This window comes from Parasteatoda tepidariorum, chromosome 2, assembly GCF_982258835.1.
Source record: "Parasteatoda tepidariorum strain Cologne lab strain chromosome 2, Ptep-v5.0, whole genome shotgun sequence".
Taxonomy (NCBI): Eukaryota; Metazoa; Arthropoda; class Arachnida; order Araneae; family Theridiidae; genus Parasteatoda; species Parasteatoda tepidariorum.
The window spans coordinates 64,322,550-64,345,998 of NC_141756.1; the positions used below are offsets into that span (position 1 = coordinate 64,322,550).

Here is a 23,449-nt window from a genome sequence, read left to right on the forward strand (position 1 = left end):
TAAAGGAATAATCAAGATTTAAATTTTCAATTAATCTTACAACGATCCTTTTTATTTATAAATTGCATAGCTAAATGAATTAATGTTTTTTAACCATTCTTTTACTTTGAAATATTTAAAATAATTGGTGGCAACACATTTACAGCCTTGGGGTTAGTTTTATTTTGATGTGCTCAGATTGCAGTATATTGCTGAAAATAATAAATTAATTCATAGTGTAAGTTATGAAATAATATGCTAGTCTTTTAAATTATTTATATTTTTCACTTATGTCAATTTTTTTTCTAAATTCTAGTTGTTCTGCATTAGAAATTCATAGAATTTTGCTTAGCCTAACATTCTAAATTCTATTGTGCTTACGCTACATTTTTATATAGTTACCATTAGCTTTGAAGTGACTGCTAACTTAATATTTAAACATTTTAAGACCTGTTTCATTATTTTCCCCTAGCAAATAATCTCCTCAAATAATAATTTACTATTACTTAATAATCATAAATAGTAAGTATGCAGTGCTTAAGAGCCATCTTACGACAAATTGCATTCATTTTTAATTTATGCAGACTGTCTCTTGGAATCCAAGAAAAAATTTTATTTAATTTATTATTAGAAGAATTATTTTATTTCACTTCCACGAATTATTTTTTTAAAAACTTATTTTATATTCAACTTAATTTTTTTTGAAGCTCGATAATGATAGAAACTATTTCCGAAATATGACTAAATATTATACGTGCAAATTTTCTTTATTTATGTATGTCTTTCTTAACTCAAGTATTACAAAATAATCATGCAATTAAAATATTATTTGTACTATGTAAACTTTACTTTTAGCTTGTCTTTATAATCTGGACTTTCAGCTGGTTAAATATCATAGCACTTTCAGTTGAAATTTTAAAAAATATCAATTTAATTGTAACATTTAGTTATAAGTTTTCCTCAACTATTTAACCTGAGTTTCAAAAAAAAAATTTTATTAAGAAGGGTAATTTTGTGAAAGATAAAAACATTTATTTAATGTATATTTTTTAAATGAATGATATAATTTTTATGATTTTTCCAAAAATATTAATTCTGTTACTTCCTAAAGAAGTACTGTAATTTATGAATATAATTAACTTGTTTCTCTACTTTCATTTACATTAATTGTTTAAGTGATGCTTTGATTTTCTTTTTTCAATTTTACCATTTTATTGAGGACCAATTGGTTTGTTGAACTTATTTTTTATTGGTTTTCTTCTGACTATAATTTTTATTTGTAAATCTTTGTACAAAAATTATATCTGAAGGTTGAGTAGAAAACATTCTACGAACATAAGTTTTTTTAACTTTAAAAATTCTATTTTTGATTTTAGATAGGGTGCATAGAATAAAATGGTGGCAGCACTGTACTTTTAAAAGTTTCTTTAAAACTTTTGAACAGTTTAAAAATAATGAAAAACTTAAAGATATAATAAAATCTTTATAATTTACATAAAGATAACCAATAAATCAATTAAAAAATCTTCCTGCAAAATAACTAAATGTGTGTAATTTCTTAGCTGCTATAACTATTGTCAATCTTTTCGTTGCTACCTAATTTGGTCAAAATTGGTTCGTAAATCAATGTTTTTTTTTATAAGTTAATTTTTTGGTTATCATACATACCAGTATATATTTCTTTAAATTTAGCAGTTTTTTGAAGTTATAAACTTATTATGATTTACCTTGTCTTACCTTACACTTGACTTTTTTTTTTTTTTTAATTATGAGTCATACTAAAAAAATTCGTTATGACAAATTTTATGCGAACATTGTTCTCACATTCTTGTATATTATGTGCATCTGCAAATAATTATGTGATGTTTCATTATCTGGTAAAAATATTCCTATTACTTAATGTTTACTCTTACTTTATTAAATTTAGACAAGTAAAATAAATGTAACAACAAGACTATTTTAATAATCAATAGTTGAAAGGTTGAAATTTAGAGAATTGAGCATATGATTTTGATTTTTTGTATTTTTCTTTCTAAAACAAAAACATATAAAATTTAGGATAGTTTTAAATTAAAGGTCTTCATTTATACTGTGATTTTTTAGAACAATCTTGCATATTTTAAAAATAATGTTCAAACTATGTTTGTTTCATTTCTTATTTATTGAAAAATTGCTACTGTATCAAATTTATGATTATTGCCAATGTATTTTTTTTTTTGATATTTATATACAGTTATAATATTTGTATACATATTTATATAATTAACATACAGTAGTTATTTTAAAAGTTTAGAGAACAATATTTGTGAAATATTTCTTTTTACTTTCAATTAATGTATGGTTATTTTTTATCATTTAAATTTTTAAAAAAAAGTAAATAATGTGATCCGATTTGTTTATAATTTCATTCATATTTTTTTAAATATTAATTTATATATAAACATTAGATAGGAGAATATGCTCCTTGATACGAATATTCTATAAATGATAATTATCAAAAATTTTACATCTCTAATTAAATGTAATGTTTAACTAACTTCACAATGTACTTTTTTAAATTATGGAACTTGTATTTAACTGTTTGAATACACAAGCAAGATTTTGTAAGTAATTTATTAAATTCTTATTTTAACATCCTTTGATAAGTTGTTAAAATTATTTGTCATAATAGATAAAATTGAATTTAAAAAAACTTCTATTCATGTATGTTGCAAATTAAAGTTAATTTATAAAATCTCTGTAGTATTTGATGCACGTGATATACAAAAACATCTGTATACTGGCAAGATATTCCTGATTCTTCTATTAGAAGTTTTTACCAATCAACTAATCTAAATATTTTATATTTGTAAATTAGAAGTTTAAATGGATTTTGATAATATCAAAATCCTAGATCTCTTTCCATAAATGTATGGAAAGAAATACATATCTAATTTTTAAACTTGAAGAATAGAGATGAAAATGAACATTAATTTATAAGTAAAATTCTATGGATATGAATTTATTTGATTTATTTCGGAAGAGCATGGTATAAAGCAAATCTTTTGTTTAGTTTGATGCTGTGATGTAGCTGATTATATATATATAAATTTTCAACTTGAAATTTTGCAAATTGAAGCATTGTGAATTATTTTTTACAAGCTAAAATAAAATCCAACTTTTTTTCATTTTAATAAACTGACTATAGACTGTTTTGATATGTTTTTTTTCTTCCCCATATTATCTGACCTAACATAAATAATTTAAATTTTGTGGGTTGAATATCAAGTTTCATTTTTATCTAATCTTTTTTCAATTGCAGAATTCTAAATTTACCTGCTGAGAATATGCCTAACATAAAGCTGCAAAGTTCCGATGGGGAGATATTTGAAGTTGATGTAGAAATAGCTAAGGCTTCAGTAACCATAAAAACCATGTTAGAGGATTTAGGGATGGATGATGATGAGCAAGAAGTTGTACCTTTACCTAATGTTAATTCAGCTATTTTAAAGAAAGTCATACAGTGGGCCACATTTCATCGCGATGACCCTCCACCACCTGAAGATGACGACAGTAAAGACAAACGAACTGATGATATTAGTTCATGGGATGCAGATTTTTTGAAGGTGGATCAGGGTACTCTGTTTGAGCTCATCCTTGCTGCGAACTATTTGGACATCAAAGGTCTTCTTGATGTCACATGTAAGACTGTCGCGAACATGATCAAAGGAAAGACGCCGGAAGAAATCAGAAAAACATTCAACATCAAAAATGATTTCACACCCAGTGAAGAGGAACAAGTACGGAAAGAAAATGAATGGTGTGAAGAAAAATAATTTTGAACTCCCTTAAACTTATGTTCTGTGTGTTCCAGTTTCTTGCATAAGATCCTATCTTAATCCTTTACTAGATGCTAAGATTTAGTTTTAATAATGTGTCTCTGTAGAATTGCACTGAAATGTATAAGTGTTATCCACATTATTTACACATTTTATTAAAAATTTATGATTATGTGTTTCAATTAAGTTCTGCAGCTGTTTTCAATTAAGCTCAATAGTACATTAGTAGAGTTTTTGGTTTGTGATTTAAATGTTTCATTTTATCTTTAAAAAATTAAGTAATGCAGTGTATTTACTGTTTTAAAAAAGTTTTTATTAATATGATACATAATTCATTTCATTCCAACAAAAGGGTTGTTCCAACCAACTTATTTCTATAACAGCTCATGTATTATCTTATTCTTCCTTGATTTGCCTTCATTAAAGCATAGAATTCTTACTAATTGTGTTTTTTTCCTCCTCTGGTGTAAGCTTTAATTCATACTAAAATTGTTTTAAAGAAATTAATTAAAGAAAATAATTGTTTAATAAAAAAAGAACTTGAGTTTTTTATGTGATTCCGGAAAAGTCTTCCATTAACCTTATTAAATAAAACAATAAATATATGAAACTAGTCTCTCATAATTACCTTAATGGAAAAAAATTAGCAATATTATGCTTAAGAACTATTGTTCTTTGATTTTTTAGTAATAGTTATCAAAAATATTTTTGTCGAAAGAAATTATAAGCAAAAGCTTGATGTTTAAATATATGTTTTGGAAACAATATGTATTGTGAAATACAGTTATATAAATCCGTTTTCATAAATCAAATTTAGAGCTTCAATCACTTTTTTTTTACCTGTTTGTGTTGAACAAAACAAGATCAGATAGTTTCTAAGTATTTTTTTTACACTTAATTTCTTATGATAGATTTGGAAATAAATGTCATTGTAAGGAAAGGTCTTTAAACTTAAAATAGCATTTAAGTTGAAAATTTTGGGCAACAGTATAAGGAATAGTGCTATGATGTGTGCCTGGCAATACAAGTAATGTGCTTTTATATCGTGCTTAAAACAAAAACATTATTACTAGTATAAACCAGGTAGGATCATGCTTGAATAGTGTTTGTCTTATATTTTTTACACTATTGTAAATTTTTAAAGGTAAAGGGCCTAAGTCTGATTAAAACTTGTCTGATACTCAACAGAACTGTTTAGGTTCTTTTCCATTTTGCCAGTGCAGGTGATAAATTTACCAATGCAGAGTCACCTGGAGTGAGTAAAAGAATCTTTTGTAATTGTTAATTCTTTAATTAGAAAAATAAAATAGCTGAATTTACTTAATATATGAAATGGTAAATTAGAGGGTTAAGCACTGTTGCCCAGTGTTCTCTACAATACTGAAATATTTATTTATCCTAGGTGTAAAATTCTTAGCCAACTTTTTTAAAAAAAATTAACAAAGTAAAAAATATTACAGAATTTGACAAACTGGATGCATCTAAATTCTTACAAATGCATTTTATTAGAAAACTGTTTCAATATATATTTCTGAAATCAGAAAAAAGGCAGACGTGCATTCCCATTTCCCCGCCTATTAAGAACAATCCACTCCTATATAAAGGGCACTTGGAATAGGAGGGTTAGTTTAAAAATGGCACTGGTTTCTGAATAATACTACCACAAACAGCAATGGACTAAAATACAATACAGCTCAATTTTTAAAAACTAATTTTAGGTCTTGTAGTCATAGCAAAAACCTAAGCTTTTACTTAATTTTGGTATTAAGCTTTCCATTTTACTCATTGTTGCTATAATTACACAATTTATTTTTCCTTCTCTAATCTAGATACAAAACAATACCTAATTTTTTTCCTTTTTTAAAAAAATTAATCTCATTCTATCAATTTTTTAAAAAAATTATTATTGGAATAATATACATATTACTATTGGAATAATAACATCGGTCCAAATTTGTATAAATTATCAACTTGTTTATTAAGAAAGTAAATACGAAAAAGCCAAGTGAAAACAAAATCAGGATCAAATGCGAAGGGGTTGAGGAATATTGACCTTTTGCTTACAGCTTTAGCATATGCATGCTAAACATCATTGGGAAAATGTTAAAGAATAAATTAGGCAAATATTGTCCTCTTTCCTACATTCAATTTTGAAAACAATCAGCTTTCTACTTTAAAACATAATGGTGAGGTAAATTTGAAATAAGAACGTAAGATTTAAATAAGTCATACTTTTACAAATTGGAGATCACTTTAAAAATTATTCCAGCAATTTTTTTTTAAGAAATTGAAAAACAAAATGGATAAATTGAACCAAATTATTTTATTAGAACACAATAAATACTCATGAAAAATAAGCATATAAAGTCTTAGAATGAAGATTCATAATTTCTTCTTTTGTACAAGTGCTTATTGGATTTGTCTTATCTGAATTTAAATACAACACTGGTTTCTTGCCATGAATTCCAAACACAACTTGAACCTAAGAAAAGAAAAGTTTGAAAATTAATAAAGTGATATTATTTATTATACAGTAGATTTCCAATTATCCGGTTTAATGTAGCAAAAGCAGGATAACAAAATATTTGGATAAGATGAAGCTTCACTTCCTCTCTCATAAAATTGAAAACACATGTTACACATATTAAGATACATGATTAATGCATCACGATTGATAATTTTTATCATTTGATAACGGATTGCTACCATAAACTTAGCACCAAAATAACATAATATATATAATTAAATTTAAAGAACAATAAAAACCCAGAGGAATTTTAACAAAAAAATTGGAGAATCCGCTGACTGAAGAAATTAAATTACTAAGTCTTTTATTACCTGACGAGATAGTCCTTCACCGGACAAAAGATAATGCCCTTTTGGATTTTCTAATAGAACACTACAAGAAGTAGTTGTAACATCAGATGGTCCATTTAGTTCACAAAGCTCTACATTTACAAACCTGAAAAATTTAACATTATTTACATGTTACTGTTTTTTGAAAGAAAAGCACATACATACTATATGTATATATAATATATTTTTACTGCTTTGTGAGAATGGAAGAGTAGATTTTAATTATTAGAAACTGGAAGAATAACAAATCTATACATTTAGCATTAAAAACAAACTATTTTAATTTACCAGATCAAAAGGGATTACAAATATATACAGATAATGTTCATAAATTAAGTTTTAACACTCATTGCACATAAAAACATTTATTTGTCAATTATGCTTATGAGCAGCCAAATTTTAATTGTGATAAAAATAATTCTTAAAGTGAAGAGTGGATTAATATGTATGCAAGTACATAATTTCAAATGTTACTTGAGTTATGAAAAAAATAGATTTTCTAAAACCAATAAAATCATAATGAGTTACGTTATCTTCCACAAAAAAAGCGTGGAGTGGAATATAATTCACTGCTTGTGAAAGTCTGCAATGGATCTCATGACCAGATTAACCTCTGCTGCTGCTACAATTAAAGCAATCAGTGTGTTTAGTAATCAATGCAAGAGAAGGGTACACACAAAGTCAAAAGAAGAGGTGTTTTAAGGTTAAGGGTTGCAATTTCAAATTTAGTGAAAAAGGAATTTTATAATGTTTTAGAAACAGGATAAAGACTGCTAATATTTTCAATTTATGATCAGTAGCAGGCAAGGTAATTGAAAAGAAAATTTAGAGTTTCACACTCTAATTTTTATACTATTAAAGAATTCATGCTTAATTACATTTAAATAATTTCTAACACACCCTTTCATAATAGAGATTGCATTTATTTAGTGGAAACCTTAAAAACCATTTATCTAACTTTTTTTTTAAATACTGCGGCGCCCTTTCTCTAAAATGTGTTCAATGGCTTGCCACATGCTTCTTCTAAAAACATGAAAACTAAATTTAACTATAGAACTGCTGACTGTAAGTTCCTGCTGGAAATGCTAAACATTAATCAAATAATTCAAAGAAGCTTTTAATGATTCACTCCATATAATGTATAAGTACATGACAAACATCAAAAGGGATGACTCATAAAATAAATATGATGACAAGAAACAAATATTAGTTACATCACAATAGTAATAACAATAATTCATAGGCAGAGATATAAGCACTTCATCGATGGTATAAGCATTGGAGTACAAATTACAGCTCTGTTTAACTCTCACATAAGTTACATAACGTTAATGCCAACATACATTTAACAAAGTAACCTATTATTACATATGTTTCAATATGCAACGTCTAACCCATGAGGCAAAAAGGTGTGAAATAATGCAGCATTCGAAAACTCTGTACTCTAGTGACAGATCGCGCATTAACTCAAACAAGTTAAAATAAAACACAGAATGTAGTCAAAGCGTAGGAGTTAGGCTATAATTTACATTAATTACAATATAATTTTAACATTTATATTTAAAATATACAAATTTGACAATCGTGCATCTAATTGTTATGAAAGACATGACAGCTGAAAAGTTAAATAAATATCTTTGGTAATAATATTTCATTCATACTATTTGAACTTTATTTATTCAATAAAAAAGTGACTTATGCTGAATTATTCATGTTATAGAGTACATGAATACATAAACAATTTTTAGTAAATATTTTTTTCAAATGCTTAAATTTATTTTAATTTAAAGTAGGTTTACAATATGCATGAAACTGAAATAACTTCACAACCAAAAAACTTGTAAGTCTAAATTTGTTGTTACTTGCCTACAAAATGGCTCACTGCTTATGTGAGCAGTCTTTAGCTTTTTTCTCACATCTTCGGGAGAAAAATGCTGCTTGTTTTTATGAACTGCATTTAAAGTCTTTTCATGTTTTATATCTTCAGAACTAACTATCACCATTTCTAATTGCACACCTTTAATCTGAAAAATAATGTAACTTTTTATAAAACATATGTTTTAACAATTTTTTTTCTTCTAATCATTGAAAAAGCAAGCATTTTTTTAATTAGTGGAACATATGTTAAAATGCATAATGAAATAATTAAAATAGAAAAAAATTTTCAATTGACAGATTTCTTTTTAATAATTCCCAGTACATATGATTGTAAAGGCGTATGCAACAGATTTTAAACTTTGCACACTCACATAGAACAAATAAATATATTTCAAGAAATTCCTGTTAATCCTTAATTCTGTAAACAAAAAAATTTAGAATTTTATACAATAGCAATAATATAATATTGCAACTAATATCAAAATATTTACAACTAAATTTTACTATACAATTTTAATATAAACTATAATTGCATAAAATATTTTTATGATAAGTATGTTCCAGTTAAAAGATAATGGTTTGATGAAGTTAGTCTTTGCTCGTTGTTTTACGTATTTATTGTAATCGCTACTAAAGTTTGAACCATGCTTATATGACTATTCAGTTTCTTACATTGGTTGTTCTAGTATTAAACCCCAAAAATATATTACGATTGGATTGGATAAAAAGATTTATCATGCATGAGAATGCAAAAAAAGAATAAAAAGGAAAAAAAAAGCACAATAAAGAGAAATTAACTAAAAGAATGTGCTGGAGGTACTGTTAAGAAGCTAACTTAGCAGAAAATTCATAAATGATGTTTTTGTATAAATGGTATTTCATAGGGAGGAAAATATCAAATTTGATACTATAAAATAATATACCACAGCAAGTTTTTGTTTTAAACTTTTAACAAGTGAAATAAAATATTATTAATGAATAAAAGATCAACAGGTCAGACAGTATAATATTTGAAATATATGAAAATTATTTTGACATAATGGAATGTTAGATATTTTAAGTTCTAATTAAGTAAGATATTACATAATATAATTTAATATAAAATAATAAATTTAATATAAATATAAAATACTTAGAAAGCATAGCTACCAACAGAAGCCCTAGTTTAATTTTAAAAAAAATTTTTGAATTTTAACCATCACCTGACTCAAATCTTAATCTACTCCAAGGATTCCAAGTTATCTTTGCTTAGTTTAAATGCAGTTCGAAAAGTTCAGAATAAAAAGTATCTTTTCAGTTAGTGGGGGTTTTTTTCCCAACCTCTTCAACAAAACAAAAAATAATTTTTTTCCTTTTTTTTTAAAAAGGTAAATCGCAGAAATGAAAAAAAATTTGAGTTTAATGACACATTAATTGGATGCAGTTATACTGTACTGCAGTGTTTTCACTACAGTGCGAGAATCTCGCACATTTTTTTCTTTTCTCGCAATAAAAAATGATTAACGCGAGAAATTCGCGCACTCTATGAATCAATTTCACTTTTCTTCCCTGATCTTTCATTATTTTGAACATCGGTCCTTGTTATCTAGCTTCCTATTTATCAGTATTGTTCAGAACCGGTGCGAACAGCAGAACACAACCTCTCCGAACTACGGAACCCCTTTCTGAACACATTTCTCTGCAACCACGTGTTCACCGTCGGTAAGGTTTCTTCATGTAAGACGTATACATTTTTTGTGCATGAATGTAAGATGGACAAATACCTTGTTAAGGCGAGATCTTCTACTCTGTAATGTACAAATAAAAATTAAACAAATGTCGGTAGAAATGGTAAAAACGAAACAAATACAGATTTTTTCAGCCAAATAAATATAATAGCCGATGAAAAAGTAGATATAGAACATTTTCCATATGATGATGCAGCAAAAATATTCAATTAGAAGATGTGAAAAATGTATTACAATTAAAGAAATAATTTTTTTTCAAGTCTATTCGTGTTTTTTTTTAATTTTTAGAAATCTCTCTCCCATTTTTTTTTCTGTAATGAATACACTGGTACTGGAATCAAAGTACATTAACTAACAATATTAGCACAAGGTTATGAAATCAAATGGGTTTAGAAACAATGTTTCATACAAAGGGATAAAAATAAGGGAATAAAAAAAGGAAATATCAGAAATGTTTTCTTCATACTGAGGACATATTTTCGATAGTGCCCTATTTTCTAATAATTGATAAATCAACTTATTAATTAAAAACATTTTCAAAAACTGAATTTTATATTTCTTTACAGTAGCTGACATCTCATACTTGGGAAATATCTTGTTTTTCTTCCAAAACTTTTTCATAAAAGATAGGGAAAACTTACATCTGATGTCTCCTGAATGATGACTTTCTTATCAGGTGGATATGGAAGAAATCCAACAGGAACTTTTATAGTGTTCACAATAAATTCTTGAAAGTTTTTAATAACATTATTGAGAGAATCAGTTGGTGGACTAACAGATACATAAACTGATACTGGATCAGATGGCACTAGATGGGCCTGGAAAAAAAAATGAATAAATGTTACTAAAAACTTATGCCAGTTAGAAACACAAATCAAGCAAAAAAAGAAGAATTTCTAAACATATGTATGTTAACAAAAACAGCACATATTTACACATTAACTTACTAGCATACATATCATTAGATTTTTTTTTTTTTTTTTTTTGCTTGCTTGATTTATGCTTGAACTTTCTAAATTGTTTAAATAAGAAAAATTTGGTTTTAGCTGCTTTTAACACTTTCCATTTTGATGTATTATTATTATTTTATCTTAATTAGCCTTTTTCCTAATTTGCTTAAATCAGTTTCATTATTTGATAAGAAAACTTATGCTCTGAGTTCAATTTAGGGTTACAATGAGGAGGAAAAAAAAGAATTTTTAGATGCAGAATCTTCTTTGCAGAAATTAATGCAATAACGTGAATCTTTGTAGTTTATAGTACAATCTTTACATAATTATTAAAAATATGCAATTAACTTTATGAGAAATGCATTTTTGTTTAAATAGTTAAGATAATAAGTTATAGTAATTAATTGTTATTGTTATATATTGTATGATAATAATTAAATAGTTAATAAATCTTTAGGAAACGCTAAAGATGTTACAATTAAGAAGAAAGAAAAAAAGACTTGTATGCAATGCATAAACAATGGTTTTAATGCATCTCCCATTAAAGGGTTCAGAGAATGTTTTGAATATTGATAGTGACCTTCTTTATGCTTCTAACAATCAGTATGCCAAGTTTCATCGCAATCTGATGAATAAGATAAAAATTTCTTAGTTATTAAATATATATATATAGCAAAGAGAAAATTACTTTTTTCCTCAATTTTTGAATGCGGTTTATTACTTCTCTAGCAGTTCCTTCATCAACCATATCTTGATTTCTTGTAATATCAAGCAAAATCAAAACCTATAAATTTTCATACAAAAAATATAAAATATTGTAATTAAAACATACAAAGATGATAAAGTATTTCAAAATAAAGGAAGAATTAAAATGGAGTAGAACTTGAAGGTAGAAAAAAAATCAAACTAACCTCTCCAGCTGAATGTGCTTCATACTTTTTAGACAGTTCTTCTGCCTTTTCTCCACTAAAGCTATGCATTAGGCGAATGTCACCTTCTACCAATTCATGACCACAAACTGTTATACACCCTTTGCTCATGAACTCAGCCAATTGAGAACTGTCAAGTTTCTTAAAAAAAAAAAAAAATTAAAAAATACTTGCTGCATTTATAATTACAATACATGGTAATTCGTAATATATAGTTAATACATTTTAATACATACAACTGAATTGAAAACTAATATTGAAATAATAATAGTTCACTTATTAAACAAGACTACATCAAGTAATAGGATTTCCAATAAAAATGTTATTTTGAGGAAATAAAATCTACTTACTCTGACAGCATCTGCTACAGCTTTAGAGGCAGAGCGTAATTTTATTCCTAATGCTTTGGTATCAGGCTCAGCTTTAACTTGAACACCATAGCTTTGTTTTTCAGTTGTTATGGTTAGGGTTTTAATATTTAATTCCTAGATAGAAAGAATATGAATGAGTTTTTAAAATTCTTCTTATCAATAATATTTATTCAGTGCTAATAGGGTTTTATTGAAAATCATAAAATAATTCTTAGCTTAGTTTAACAAACTTAAACTGACCAAATGTGGTTAAGGTATCTCAAAATTTTCATTCTGAGTGAAACTATACACACTATGAATACTGACACATTTTCAGGTCTGCACTACAGTACACCAGGGCAACAATAACAGCACTGTTTCTGGTACAAATTCTAATTAAACATAGCTTTTAAAAAGCTTTTTCAAAAATTATCAGTGACCACTATAGCAATAATAATAAAAAAATTATTTAAATTTATAAATTAAGGCTTTAGTACTTAATGAATGCTTTGAGAATCTAATGGATTCTCAAAATTTAAAAAAATATATATAATTAAATAAAATAACAGGTAGAGCATAAAAAAATGAAGTAATGTTTTTTAATTTTGTTAAAAACAACAAAGAATTATTTAATTTATAAAACTTCAAACTAATATTATCACAGCATTAATGATCATAATTAAACTAATTTTTCAAACCTCAACAATGAATTTTTCTAAAGACTTCACATCTTCTAGATATTCTTTGCTTTCATGAATAACCACAAGCTCTGACAAAGGATACTGAAAAATATATATATATTATAACAATAACATCCATTCACTAGACAAAACAAAATCTAACACTGACAATAATAACAGCCTTAAAAAGATAATAAAAAAATAAATGCTATTATTACAGACTAAACTTTACAAATGTAATTTAAAATAAGTTATATAGTTTCATAGTATATCTCGCACAGTATACCAAAAAAAGATTTTTATTATATTTTTTAAGTTTTATTTACATATAGATACAAAAATACTATATATCTATAATTAGGGGCTAAGACCCCTGTTCACTGACACTCACCAACCCTAATGATTGCAGTTGGAATTATTCAAACAAAAATATATGTACTAAAAAGAAAACTTGTCTTGCCACTTTCCATGCCCAAATATTTCCCCCGTGATACTATTAAGATCTATTAGTGAACATAAATCATTTTTCCTAAGCAATCATTTATTGAAATAACATTTAAAATTAAAATTATATCGTTATAACAAATTTGGTAAGTTCACGCCTCTGTAATTTAATATTTTTGCATTCATTACTTTGTGCACGAAGCTGAAAGTTAAGTTCTGAATCATTTAAAGAATCTATTTAACTGTAATTCATAACAGTATATTAACGTAATTTGTACTAAAAATAATAATTGTAAATTGGTAAGTAAGATCAGGCACAAATTTAAATAACTTTACCTTAAAATGCAACATAGAATTACATCATTCTTATAATAAAAACAATCCTTAACTCATAATTAAAAAAAAAATCCAAAACGTAATAATAACAGTACTTTAAATACCTTTAAATTAGGAATGCAAAACTATTTATAGGAGAACAATACCTTTATGACAGGGTATCAATTTTAAGCTGATGACAACCAAACCAATATGAAAATTAGTGTGGAAAAACCGGATCCTACCATGCGATTTTCCGGCCAATAAAAATGCACCGACAATCATGGGGGAAAATTTTTTTTAGACTATTATGTTTCTATTTTACCCTCTATCTCCTCTTAAGTGTGTGTGTGTATATATATATATATATATATATATATATATATATATATATATATATATATATGACAATAACAGCCATGGTCGAATGTTCAGGAATGCAGGCAAACAGTTGGAAGGAAAATGTCATTTATTTAGGCAATTTTAAAGAGATGAGAGAGAGTCACATCATCTATTTAGATCATTTTCAAGCATTGGCGGAACCCAAATTGCACTTCAAAAATGTGTGCTTGAGTTTCTATCCTAGGGAAAGTAGCACAAGTATTTCTCTTCATTGTCTTAAGTCTCAAGGAAAAAGGGAAACATTAATAAATATAACAGGTCTATTAAATAAGTTGAGAGAAGAAGTCTTTCTCACAAGTTAGTTAGAGGGATAAACGTTAAAATATTAATAATACATACTTGAACTAAAAATAGGTTAAAAGACAGGATGTGAATATTAAAGTGTGGGAAAGAGCATTTAGTAATAAATTAAGAAAAAGATTTACAGAAATGGAATAACATAAAAAGCTAGTTGCAGCTTTTTATGTTACATATAAATACACACACATATATATATAAATAGATATACTTAAATTCTATTTAATATGTTATATCACGCACCTTTGTTTAAAAATAAAATGAATATTAATAATATGAATATTAACAATCATACAAACATATATCGCTCATGTCAAAATATAACAGCTACTTCAGCTCTTTTGTAAGAATAATTCAAATTATTTCAATAATACTGGTTGAAGAAACATGTATTGTATAAAAAAAAGGCTGTGATGAAATAATTATACATCTTCTTCAACAATTGGCCAATAGCACAGGACAAAGTAAAGATTGCATACAGAAATAAACTACAACATTTCTCTTTAAAATAAGATTTACTAAAATAAAATATACCTTTATAGGTAAAGTGTTTCTTTCTCGAATAAGGCGACCTATATCAATGACCTCTTGCATTCTAGCTACTTTTCTCTCAACTACAACATTGATTAAATGATCCCTAGAATATATAATAGAAAAAGCATTAAAAATGGATTTTACAATAATTTTTATAAACCAATAGTTTAACCTTATAGTTTAACTTTTAATAGTTTAACCAATAGTTCACAAAGGAGGAAAAAAAGATAATTAAATGATCTGAATGAAAAGTGTGTAATTCTAAAAAAATGGTACTTGTGATACTGCAAAACCATGCTAAGCAATATTTTGGGGGTCAAATATATTGTTGTTGAGGGATAGATTGCTGTATCAAGGACTAAATATTTTGGGAATACAAAAAGTTTTTTTTTTTTCAAATTTAATACTATATATAAACTACTTAAAAATGTATTAATATATGCATGCATTTATACATAATTTTATATGCTGTTTATTTTGACTGGAAATTTGCTTTTGCTCCACCATCTAAGGGAAAAATAAACTCACGAAAAAAAAGCATTATTTAGTTTAAAAATTAAACACACTTAAAGTTGCAGAGTTTTTATAGAATTGCTCAACATCAAATGTCTAAGGTACGGAAGTGTTTGATTTACTAATGTGATGTGTGTGATCATTAATGACTCATTATCATATGACATTAAAGAATAACATCAAATAGGAATGTTACATCTGTGACTTCTAAAAAATAAGGGCTTACCAAATAAAGATAAAGTGAAGAACCAAATAAAAATAATAATTAAAAGCATGAAATACAATAAGTATGAACTCATGAACGAATGAAACTCATTTTTAATAAAATAAAGCTATAAGCTAAAAGTCACATTGATATTATCTTTTAGTTAATTGAAACAAAAATTTAAAATTTTTTGGTTTGGGAACAATAACGCTAATGCTAATCTTAGAAAATTGGCTTTTCACACTTCTCGCTCGAGCTGTTTGGAGTAGAACCTTCGAATGTTGAAAATGTTCTAATAAGTTATATTTCTTTTAAACTATCAATGTGCCAAATATCATTGCAATCAGATGAATGGTTTAGAAAAACAAACATACCATTTCTTAATACAAATATGAAAGGAACTATATTTTATTGCAATATAAAACAGTGTTTCTTAATGTTTATCATTAAAAAAAAACTTTGTTACAAAGGTTTAGAGGTTCTACAAACTTGTCAATTATCTAAACAATAATTTAAATAATCAAAGGTTATATTTATCAGTTCTCAGTTCGACGATCAAATTAAATTCCAATTAATGTCATAGGGAATTATATAGTGGTACACAACACCATTTTAAATTGAATTAAATAAACCAAGAATCAATGAAAATGAAATTGATGAAAACCAATGAAAATTTTAGCACAAATTATATACCTGGAAGGAAGTGGGATAAGTTTTTAACTGCAAAAAAAGGAAGGAAAGAATGGATAGTCCTTATTACACATTAAAACTATGCAGAACTTTGGTTAGGAAGTTCTGTTTATAAGCCAGTGAAAAAAAATAGAAAGATGACCAAAAATGAAGAAAAAAATTACTAATGCAAATAAAAAATATTTGAAAGACTTAAGATAGTAAGATCAATTTAGTATATTTTTAGACAACACTAATAAATAAAAATTAAATGCTTACTTTGTATCAGGTAGATACAAATAATGTATACTCTTCTGCTTATCACTTTTTTCATAATCAGCAAGTACTTTCTGTAGGTTTTGGTACATAAGTTCAGTGAAGAAAGGAGTGAATGGTGCCTAAATTAATGCGTCAAAAAATTTATATTAGTCAATTGCATATGTATACATACAAATACATATAAAACTTAAAATTATGCATATAGGGGTAATCCAACCACTTGTGTAATATGTATCAGAGACATGGAATTTAATCAAAAGCGATTTTGATCTTTAGAAAATATGACAAAACCTAATTTCAAGATTACCTTAAAAATTTACCACTTTTAAATACTCTTTTATTTCAAATTCATGGATTTTCATTAATTTCTGCAATAATATATTAAAAAAATGATGTTTCACAAATTTTTCTCAATGGCAATAGACACTTTTATTTTGAGTTATGGCGAATTTGGAGCACATAATTCACAGGGGGGGAAAACAAGAGAGAAAAACTTGCAGAAAACAATTTTAAATAACTTTCATCTTAAAAGAAAATAAATCATTCATAATTAATTAATAATTGACAATAATAAATAATAGAAACGACTATTTTTTGCAAAATGCTGTTTTTCAAAATTTCAACATAGTTAATTATTTTGGCTGAAATACTAAAAATACTTTGAATTAAAATAATTTGAAAATTTTCGATTTATTGGATTTTCAAAAACACCACATTTTAAGTGTCTCTCTTCTTGTTTCTGATATAAAAGTTTGAATGTAATAGCAAATATTTATATTTTTAATAGCATTATAAAATAAACAAAGCAATATTCAATTGCCTTCTTAAAATATCAGTAAGCTCTGAAATTGCATTGAAATATTTATTTAAAAAACCACAAATAAGCTAAAAATGATGAATAAAAAGAAAGAGGAAAAGAAAATTATTAAACATTGAAAAAACAACTCATTTTAGAAACCATTGCAAAATATCTCACCATCATTCTGATCATAGTGTAGAGAACTAAAAACAAGGTTTCCAAAGCAATTTTACAGTCAGTTTCTCCTCCATCACCCTACATAAACATTGATTTTAATATTCAAAATTATTAGTAAAAAAAGAATAAATGGCAATTACAATGAAAACAAAATAATTACTTTCAATCTTCGCCGATTCATTCGAACATACCAATTCGTTAGATGATCAACAAATTTAACTAACCTTGGCACAACAGTATATAATCGATAGGCTATATAAGAGGGAGGAAAAAGCTTTATCATTGATGTTACAATTGCGATGCATGCACAATAAGTCAATAAGAAATTTATGGTAAACTAAAATTTTATAATTTTGCTGCCTTTAGAAATAACCTCTAATTAATATTTGTTTACTTTTCTTAATTAAAACTAGAAAGTTGATAATTAGTTTTAGTGCAAATGAGAGTAGATACAAGCAAAATTAATAAAGTGTGCTTAGAGTAGAAAATTTAAATAAAAATGAAGTGATAATAGTGATAAAAATTTACTGATAATTAGTGATAATAAGCGGAAACAGATAATGAGTGGAGTAAATCTGTTTGCCTGATATTTGAAATGTGCATTAAACTAGGTCCTAGAGACTTGAATAAAATTTTAATAAGTACATTAACTAATATTTTTCTCAATTTTATTATGAAGTAAAAAAAATTAAAAACACTATATCACTTTTTTAAATTTGAGTTAATCAGGGCTTGTAGGATACCACTTAACAATAAGATTAATTAATTAATTAAATTACAAAAGTATTAAGAAAAGTATAAGATACATAGAATTTTATTAAAAGTTTTAGATGACATTTTAAAAATTCACTTCAATTAATTTGGTTCTCACAATAATTAATAAGTCAAACTGCTTTAAAATATGCAAATAAATATTAATGTATAAAAGAATAATTAAATCTAATAACTTTTAATCATATAAAAATTTAATAAAACGTCTTAATATAAGCAAACTAGTTAATTCAGTTACCAACATTTAATAAAAGTTACAAGCATATAAAAAATAAGAAAAAATAGACATTTAATTACAGCAACAAACAATGTCAACATACATTTGACAATTAAACTTAATAGATCTTTGTGAAGCATGCTATAATTTATAATATAATCGGGTTAAATACTATAATACAATATAATTTATAAAAACAATAATTACAAGTGGGGAAAAAGGTAAACGATTAATAAATCAGTTCAGAACAACAGTACAAAATTATGGGATAAAAATCTAGAAGACATATACCAACACAATTAATAAATCCCAAATTTTCATAATTATTATTATTAGTTGCCAACATTAATAGTGTTTTAATTAATCTAAACATGCTTTTAGAAGTTCATCCCATCAAAATAAAAGTTCACTATATTCAGTATCCTTTGGCACGACACTATTGAAGCTCACTCATGATAGTCTGAAATTACAACTATCAAGCAATTTTCTCCTGTACATATAACTTTAGGCAGGTTGTAAACAACTTATTACTACAATGCCAACATAAAGGTACCTTGGTACTCATATTAGTTTATTTGGAATCTCCATTCATTTTACTTTTTAGTACATAGCTAATTTTTTCTTATTCCAATTAGTATCTAGCACCGAACTTTATTATTATTGGCAACGTTTTCCTACTTTTAAGCCTCTCTTAAATAGATTAATACCAATTCTTCATTAGTTTTACTTTTCAGTATATAACTTTCTTTTAATATATCAATTACTAAACTAAACTCAGTGGCTCGACAGCCCATAGAGGGTCAAGGCCTACTGTGCCCATCTCAGTTTTCTTGACCTTGGGCTCTGGGGTGCAGGAGATGTTCCGGTCAGGTGGTCAGTCAAACACGGAACCCCCAGTGTTTAGTTCCCAAGCATGCTTGGTACTCATTTATCGACCCACTGAAGGGATGAAAGGCCGAGTCAACCTTGCCCGGCCTGAGGATCGAACCAGGGACCTGTGGCACAACAGAGCGAAGTGCTACTGCTCAGCCACCGGGCGTCAATATTTCAATTACAGTTTATTTAAAATTATTCAGTTTTAATAAACATGTTTTCAAACATGCGGTTTCAGATAACTATAGAAATGCTTTCTTGGTGAAGAAGTCAGCCAATGCTATCAAGTTCCAATTTTTTCGCTGAGTTTATCAGACATAACGAATGAAAGAACAATATACTCCTTTTTTGATAAAATAAGAGTTATAAGCTAGGAAACATAACTGAGTTTATGCTTAAAATCTTTGAAAGTATGGAATCACCAATAGTTGAATCTAAAACAATTGCTATAGAAATAAGAAAATTTCATTCTTCAAATGGCTCTATCAAACAAACTAAATTGTAAATTATGAAAGAATTATAGGACTGGTAATAAAATTGCCTCCTGTAGACGTCCAAATTTCAGCAAAATTGCTTTATGGAGCTCAATTACTTATCATAGATTACAAACTCTTTCATTTTTATTGCGATAGATTACTTTCAATTATTTTCATTTTGGAAATCGGATTATGTCAAAATTTGGAAAACAGAGAAAAAATACAGATGCCTAATTCAAAACAATAGTTTTATATTTTTTTTATCTATAAAAGATGAAAAACATTTTAAAAAATTTTTTTTACATAAAACGTTTAAGTTTTTATTAACTGTATAACCTACAAAAGTATATTAATTCTAAAAAGATTAATTAACAAACCTTTCATTTCCTTCTTCACAAAATCCACAAGACTTTGAGTAAATGACAATATCCAACAATCCATTATATTTTGAGTCTTATCTTGATAGTTTTTCTCATTATATGAATCTTCAGAATATATGAATTTGGTATCCCAATTCTAAATAACAAGAAACAGAAAGTACAAGTAAATAAAAATGCATCAAATGAGTCTTTAATTACATAACATACTGTATGTTATTTTCAACAAACTAAAATGAAGACAAATTTACCTTTTCATACATATGGATATTCTGCACTAAAAATCGATAAGAATTATACCACGGCAAAAAGACATCTTTTAAAACGTCTCGGACACCTTCCTCTTTGAACCTTAGTGTTTCTGCTCGAACAACAGGGGAATTGATTAAATAAAGCCTGTAATTCAAAAGAAAAAGAGTAAATAAATATCAGGAACAAATCAAAAATTTTAAGAACTGTTTTTGGCACAGTCAGAGAGGGTATTGTGTGTTGAAAGAGATTTAACCATGAAATTTCAAAAGATGTTTAAAAAAAAAAAGAATATTTATGATCTTAAAGAGAAAACAGGGGTTAGGGCACATAAAAAAAATGTGAGACAGCAAGCACACAAAAAAAGACCACAGAAGAAATGAATTGATGAGGTTGAGAGAAACCTCAAGATCTTAAAAAAAGCAAGTAAAAGCATGACACACACGGCTTTGGAATAAAATTGTTAGGGAGGTCATGGCCTAATACGGTAATATCAGTAACAAAGTAAATAAGTAACAAATCAACTTGTAAGCATAAGGCTTTAAATAACTTCCAGTGTTTTCATCATAGAAAAAAAATGGGTGGCAATTTCTCACCCTTTCTCAAAAACAGGGTGAGATTTCAAAAAGTTAAGAGAGATTTCTAAAAACTAAAAAAACACAAAAACTCTTGAAAAAAAAATCATTTCTTTAATTATAATACATTTTAACGTCTTCTATTTTTTAAAGTATTGAATATTTTTGGTGCATCATCATAGAAGATTTTGCCTTTACAAGGTATTTGTCCATCTTACATAAGTGCATAAAAAATTTGAACGTCTTACATGAAGAAACCTTACCTACGGTAAACACGTGGTTGCAGAGAAATGTGTTCTGAAAGGGGTTCCGTGGTTGTGTTCTGTTGTTCGAAAAGTTTCTGAACAATACTGGTAAATAGGGAAGCTAGATAATGGGGCAGATGTTGAAAATAATGTAAGATCCAGGAAGAAAAGTGAAACGGATTTTATTCTAAATGCGTAATTCGAAGCTTTTTCCAAAATGCGAGAAATTGGCGAATTTTGAAATTGATTAATAGAATGCGCGAATTTCTCGCGGTAATCATTTTTTATTGCGAGAAAAGAAAAAAAGATGCGAGATTCTCGCGTTCTCGCGCTGCAGTGAAAACACTGACTTCAAAACAAAGTATCTTTAAAAAGCTTTAGATTAATATAAATGTATATTTAAATAATGTATATTTTATTATTAATAAATGGGTGAGTTCCATAACACAGAACCAGTGGAGTTCATCTAAATAGCTTTAATTGTTGAAATGATCATCAAATTTAAAGAGTTTAAAAAGTTCAATCAGTGTTAACTTCATACAAGAGACCTGAATTTCTTCCCGCATAAACAAATGATTTAGTGTCAAATAAATTTTTAATAATTAACTTTCACTTGTTATAAAAAATATTATTTTGTAATATATTTTTATCAAAATCTTTTCATTGAACTGAAAATTCTTTTAAAATATGCCTTGAGAAATGGGGAAACTAATTATGTTCAACAGAATTTTTCATCAAATAAAAAATTAAAAAAACTGTTTGAAGAAAATAAAAAAACATTTGATAATGCAATGCAGTTCTGATATTCCTGAAGATTGTAATTAAAAATTGATAAATTCTGATTTTTCTCCACCAGGTTTTTTAATTTATAAATAAAATAAAATTTACATTTTTATTTCAATCATAAATTACATATTTATTTTAATTATTGAATTTTTATTCAAAATTTGTTATTACAAATTGCAATTTATTCTTTTTTTTTTTAATTGAAAGCTAATATAAAACATGTAATGACATCACATGAAACCAATGAATTAAATTAGTTCAAAAGGTCAGTAATCAAAAATGTTTTGATATTTCATGAGTTATTTATAGTGCACAACACTCATTCTATGTTGCAAAATTTGCCCATTTATTGATTAAAAAGAGTTTTATGAAAATGGAGTTACAGAATTTTAGATCTTCTGCACAGAAGCACAATAGAATGATATATAAAATTAAAAGGGCATTTATAAAATAAAAAATCACTAAGGTGACTTGGGATCAAACATTTTTCCACTTTTAAAGGTTTATTTATTTATTTATTTTTTCATTTAGGAATGTTTCAGGAATATTTATAAAAATAAAAAAAATAATTTTAAAAAATAAAAAAACAGCTTTACTCAAGATTTAATATATAAGATTTTAGTAGATGACTACACTTATAATGGTTACTGGCATGAATTATATATTTTTTTAAAGCAAAACAGTATATTAAGACATGCAATTAATATATTATAGCTTAAAAACTCAGTTTAAGTTGTTAAATAGTCCTTATGCAGCATTATTAATAACTATTTATTTACTTTTGAATTTTTAAAACTTAAGAATTAAATACTCCAAATATGTTCTGCAACAAAAATCACAACAAAAGTGTTACTATTAGAAAATATAGTATATAAATGTAGCAAAAGTAATTTAAATTACAATAACAGCCTACCTAAGAGAATCAGCACCAAACTTGTTAACAACATCCATAGGATCAGGATAATTCTTTTTCCTCTTGCTCATCTTTTGTCCATCACTAAAATAAAAAGAAAATCTAATATATTACAAAGCATTTCAAGTGTGAAGGAAATTTACAATTAACTATTATTATTCAGTAA

At 26.4% G+C, this 23,449-nt stretch overlaps 2 protein-coding genes across 6 annotated transcripts in view; one reads left to right on the forward strand and one right to left on the reverse strand.

Moving 5' to 3' along the window:
* Window positions 1-13: 13 nt before the first annotated feature.
* On the forward strand, window positions 14-4,240 carry SkpA (S-phase kinase associated protein 1 SKP1-related A). Of its 2 annotated transcripts, none has more exons than XM_016055077.4 (2): window positions 14-217; window positions 3,281-4,240. In XM_016055077.4, exon 2 carries the CDS (start codon window positions 3,306-3,308, stop codon window positions 3,792-3,794), a length of 489 nt encoding a protein of 162 aa, XP_015910563.1. In that variant the 5' UTR covers window positions 14-217; window positions 3,281-3,305; the 3' UTR covers window positions 3,795-4,240. The 2 variants fall into 2 exon arrangements, with proteins under 2 accessions (XP_015910563.1, XP_015910564.1); XM_016055078.4 differs by having other exon boundaries at window positions 150-501.
* A 1,861-nt stretch (window positions 4,241-6,101) lies between these two features.
* IleRS (Isoleucyl-tRNA synthetase) overlaps window positions 6,102-23,449 on the reverse strand; it is a 51,358-nt gene continuing 34,010 nt past the window's right edge. For all 4 annotated transcript variants that reach the window (XM_087157433.1, XM_087157435.1, XM_087157432.1 and 1 more), the window contains exons 17-31: window positions 23,284-23,367; window positions 20,767-20,911; window positions 20,516-20,654; window positions 17,962-18,053; window positions 17,802-17,879; window positions 16,826-16,944; window positions 15,160-15,262; window positions 13,186-13,269; window positions 12,488-12,622; window positions 12,120-12,278; window positions 11,897-11,992; window positions 10,900-11,076; window positions 8,520-8,677; window positions 6,636-6,759; window positions 6,102-6,279 (exon numbers count right to left, since the gene is read on the reverse strand). In XM_087157433.1, the coding sequence (XP_087013559.1) occupies window positions 6,142-6,279; window positions 6,636-6,759; window positions 8,520-8,677; window positions 10,900-11,076; window positions 11,897-11,992; window positions 12,120-12,278; window positions 12,488-12,622; window positions 13,186-13,269; window positions 15,160-15,262; window positions 16,826-16,944; window positions 17,802-17,879; window positions 17,962-18,053; window positions 20,516-20,654; window positions 20,767-20,911; window positions 23,284-23,367 (1,831 nt within the window). In that variant the 3' untranslated portion in view covers window positions 6,102-6,141. The remainder of the gene's footprint in view (window positions 6,280-6,635; window positions 6,760-8,519; window positions 8,678-10,899; window positions 11,077-11,896; window positions 11,993-12,119; window positions 12,279-12,487; window positions 12,623-13,185; window positions 13,270-15,159; window positions 15,263-16,825; window positions 16,945-17,801; window positions 17,880-17,961; window positions 18,054-20,515; window positions 20,655-20,766; window positions 20,912-23,283; window positions 23,368-23,449) is intronic.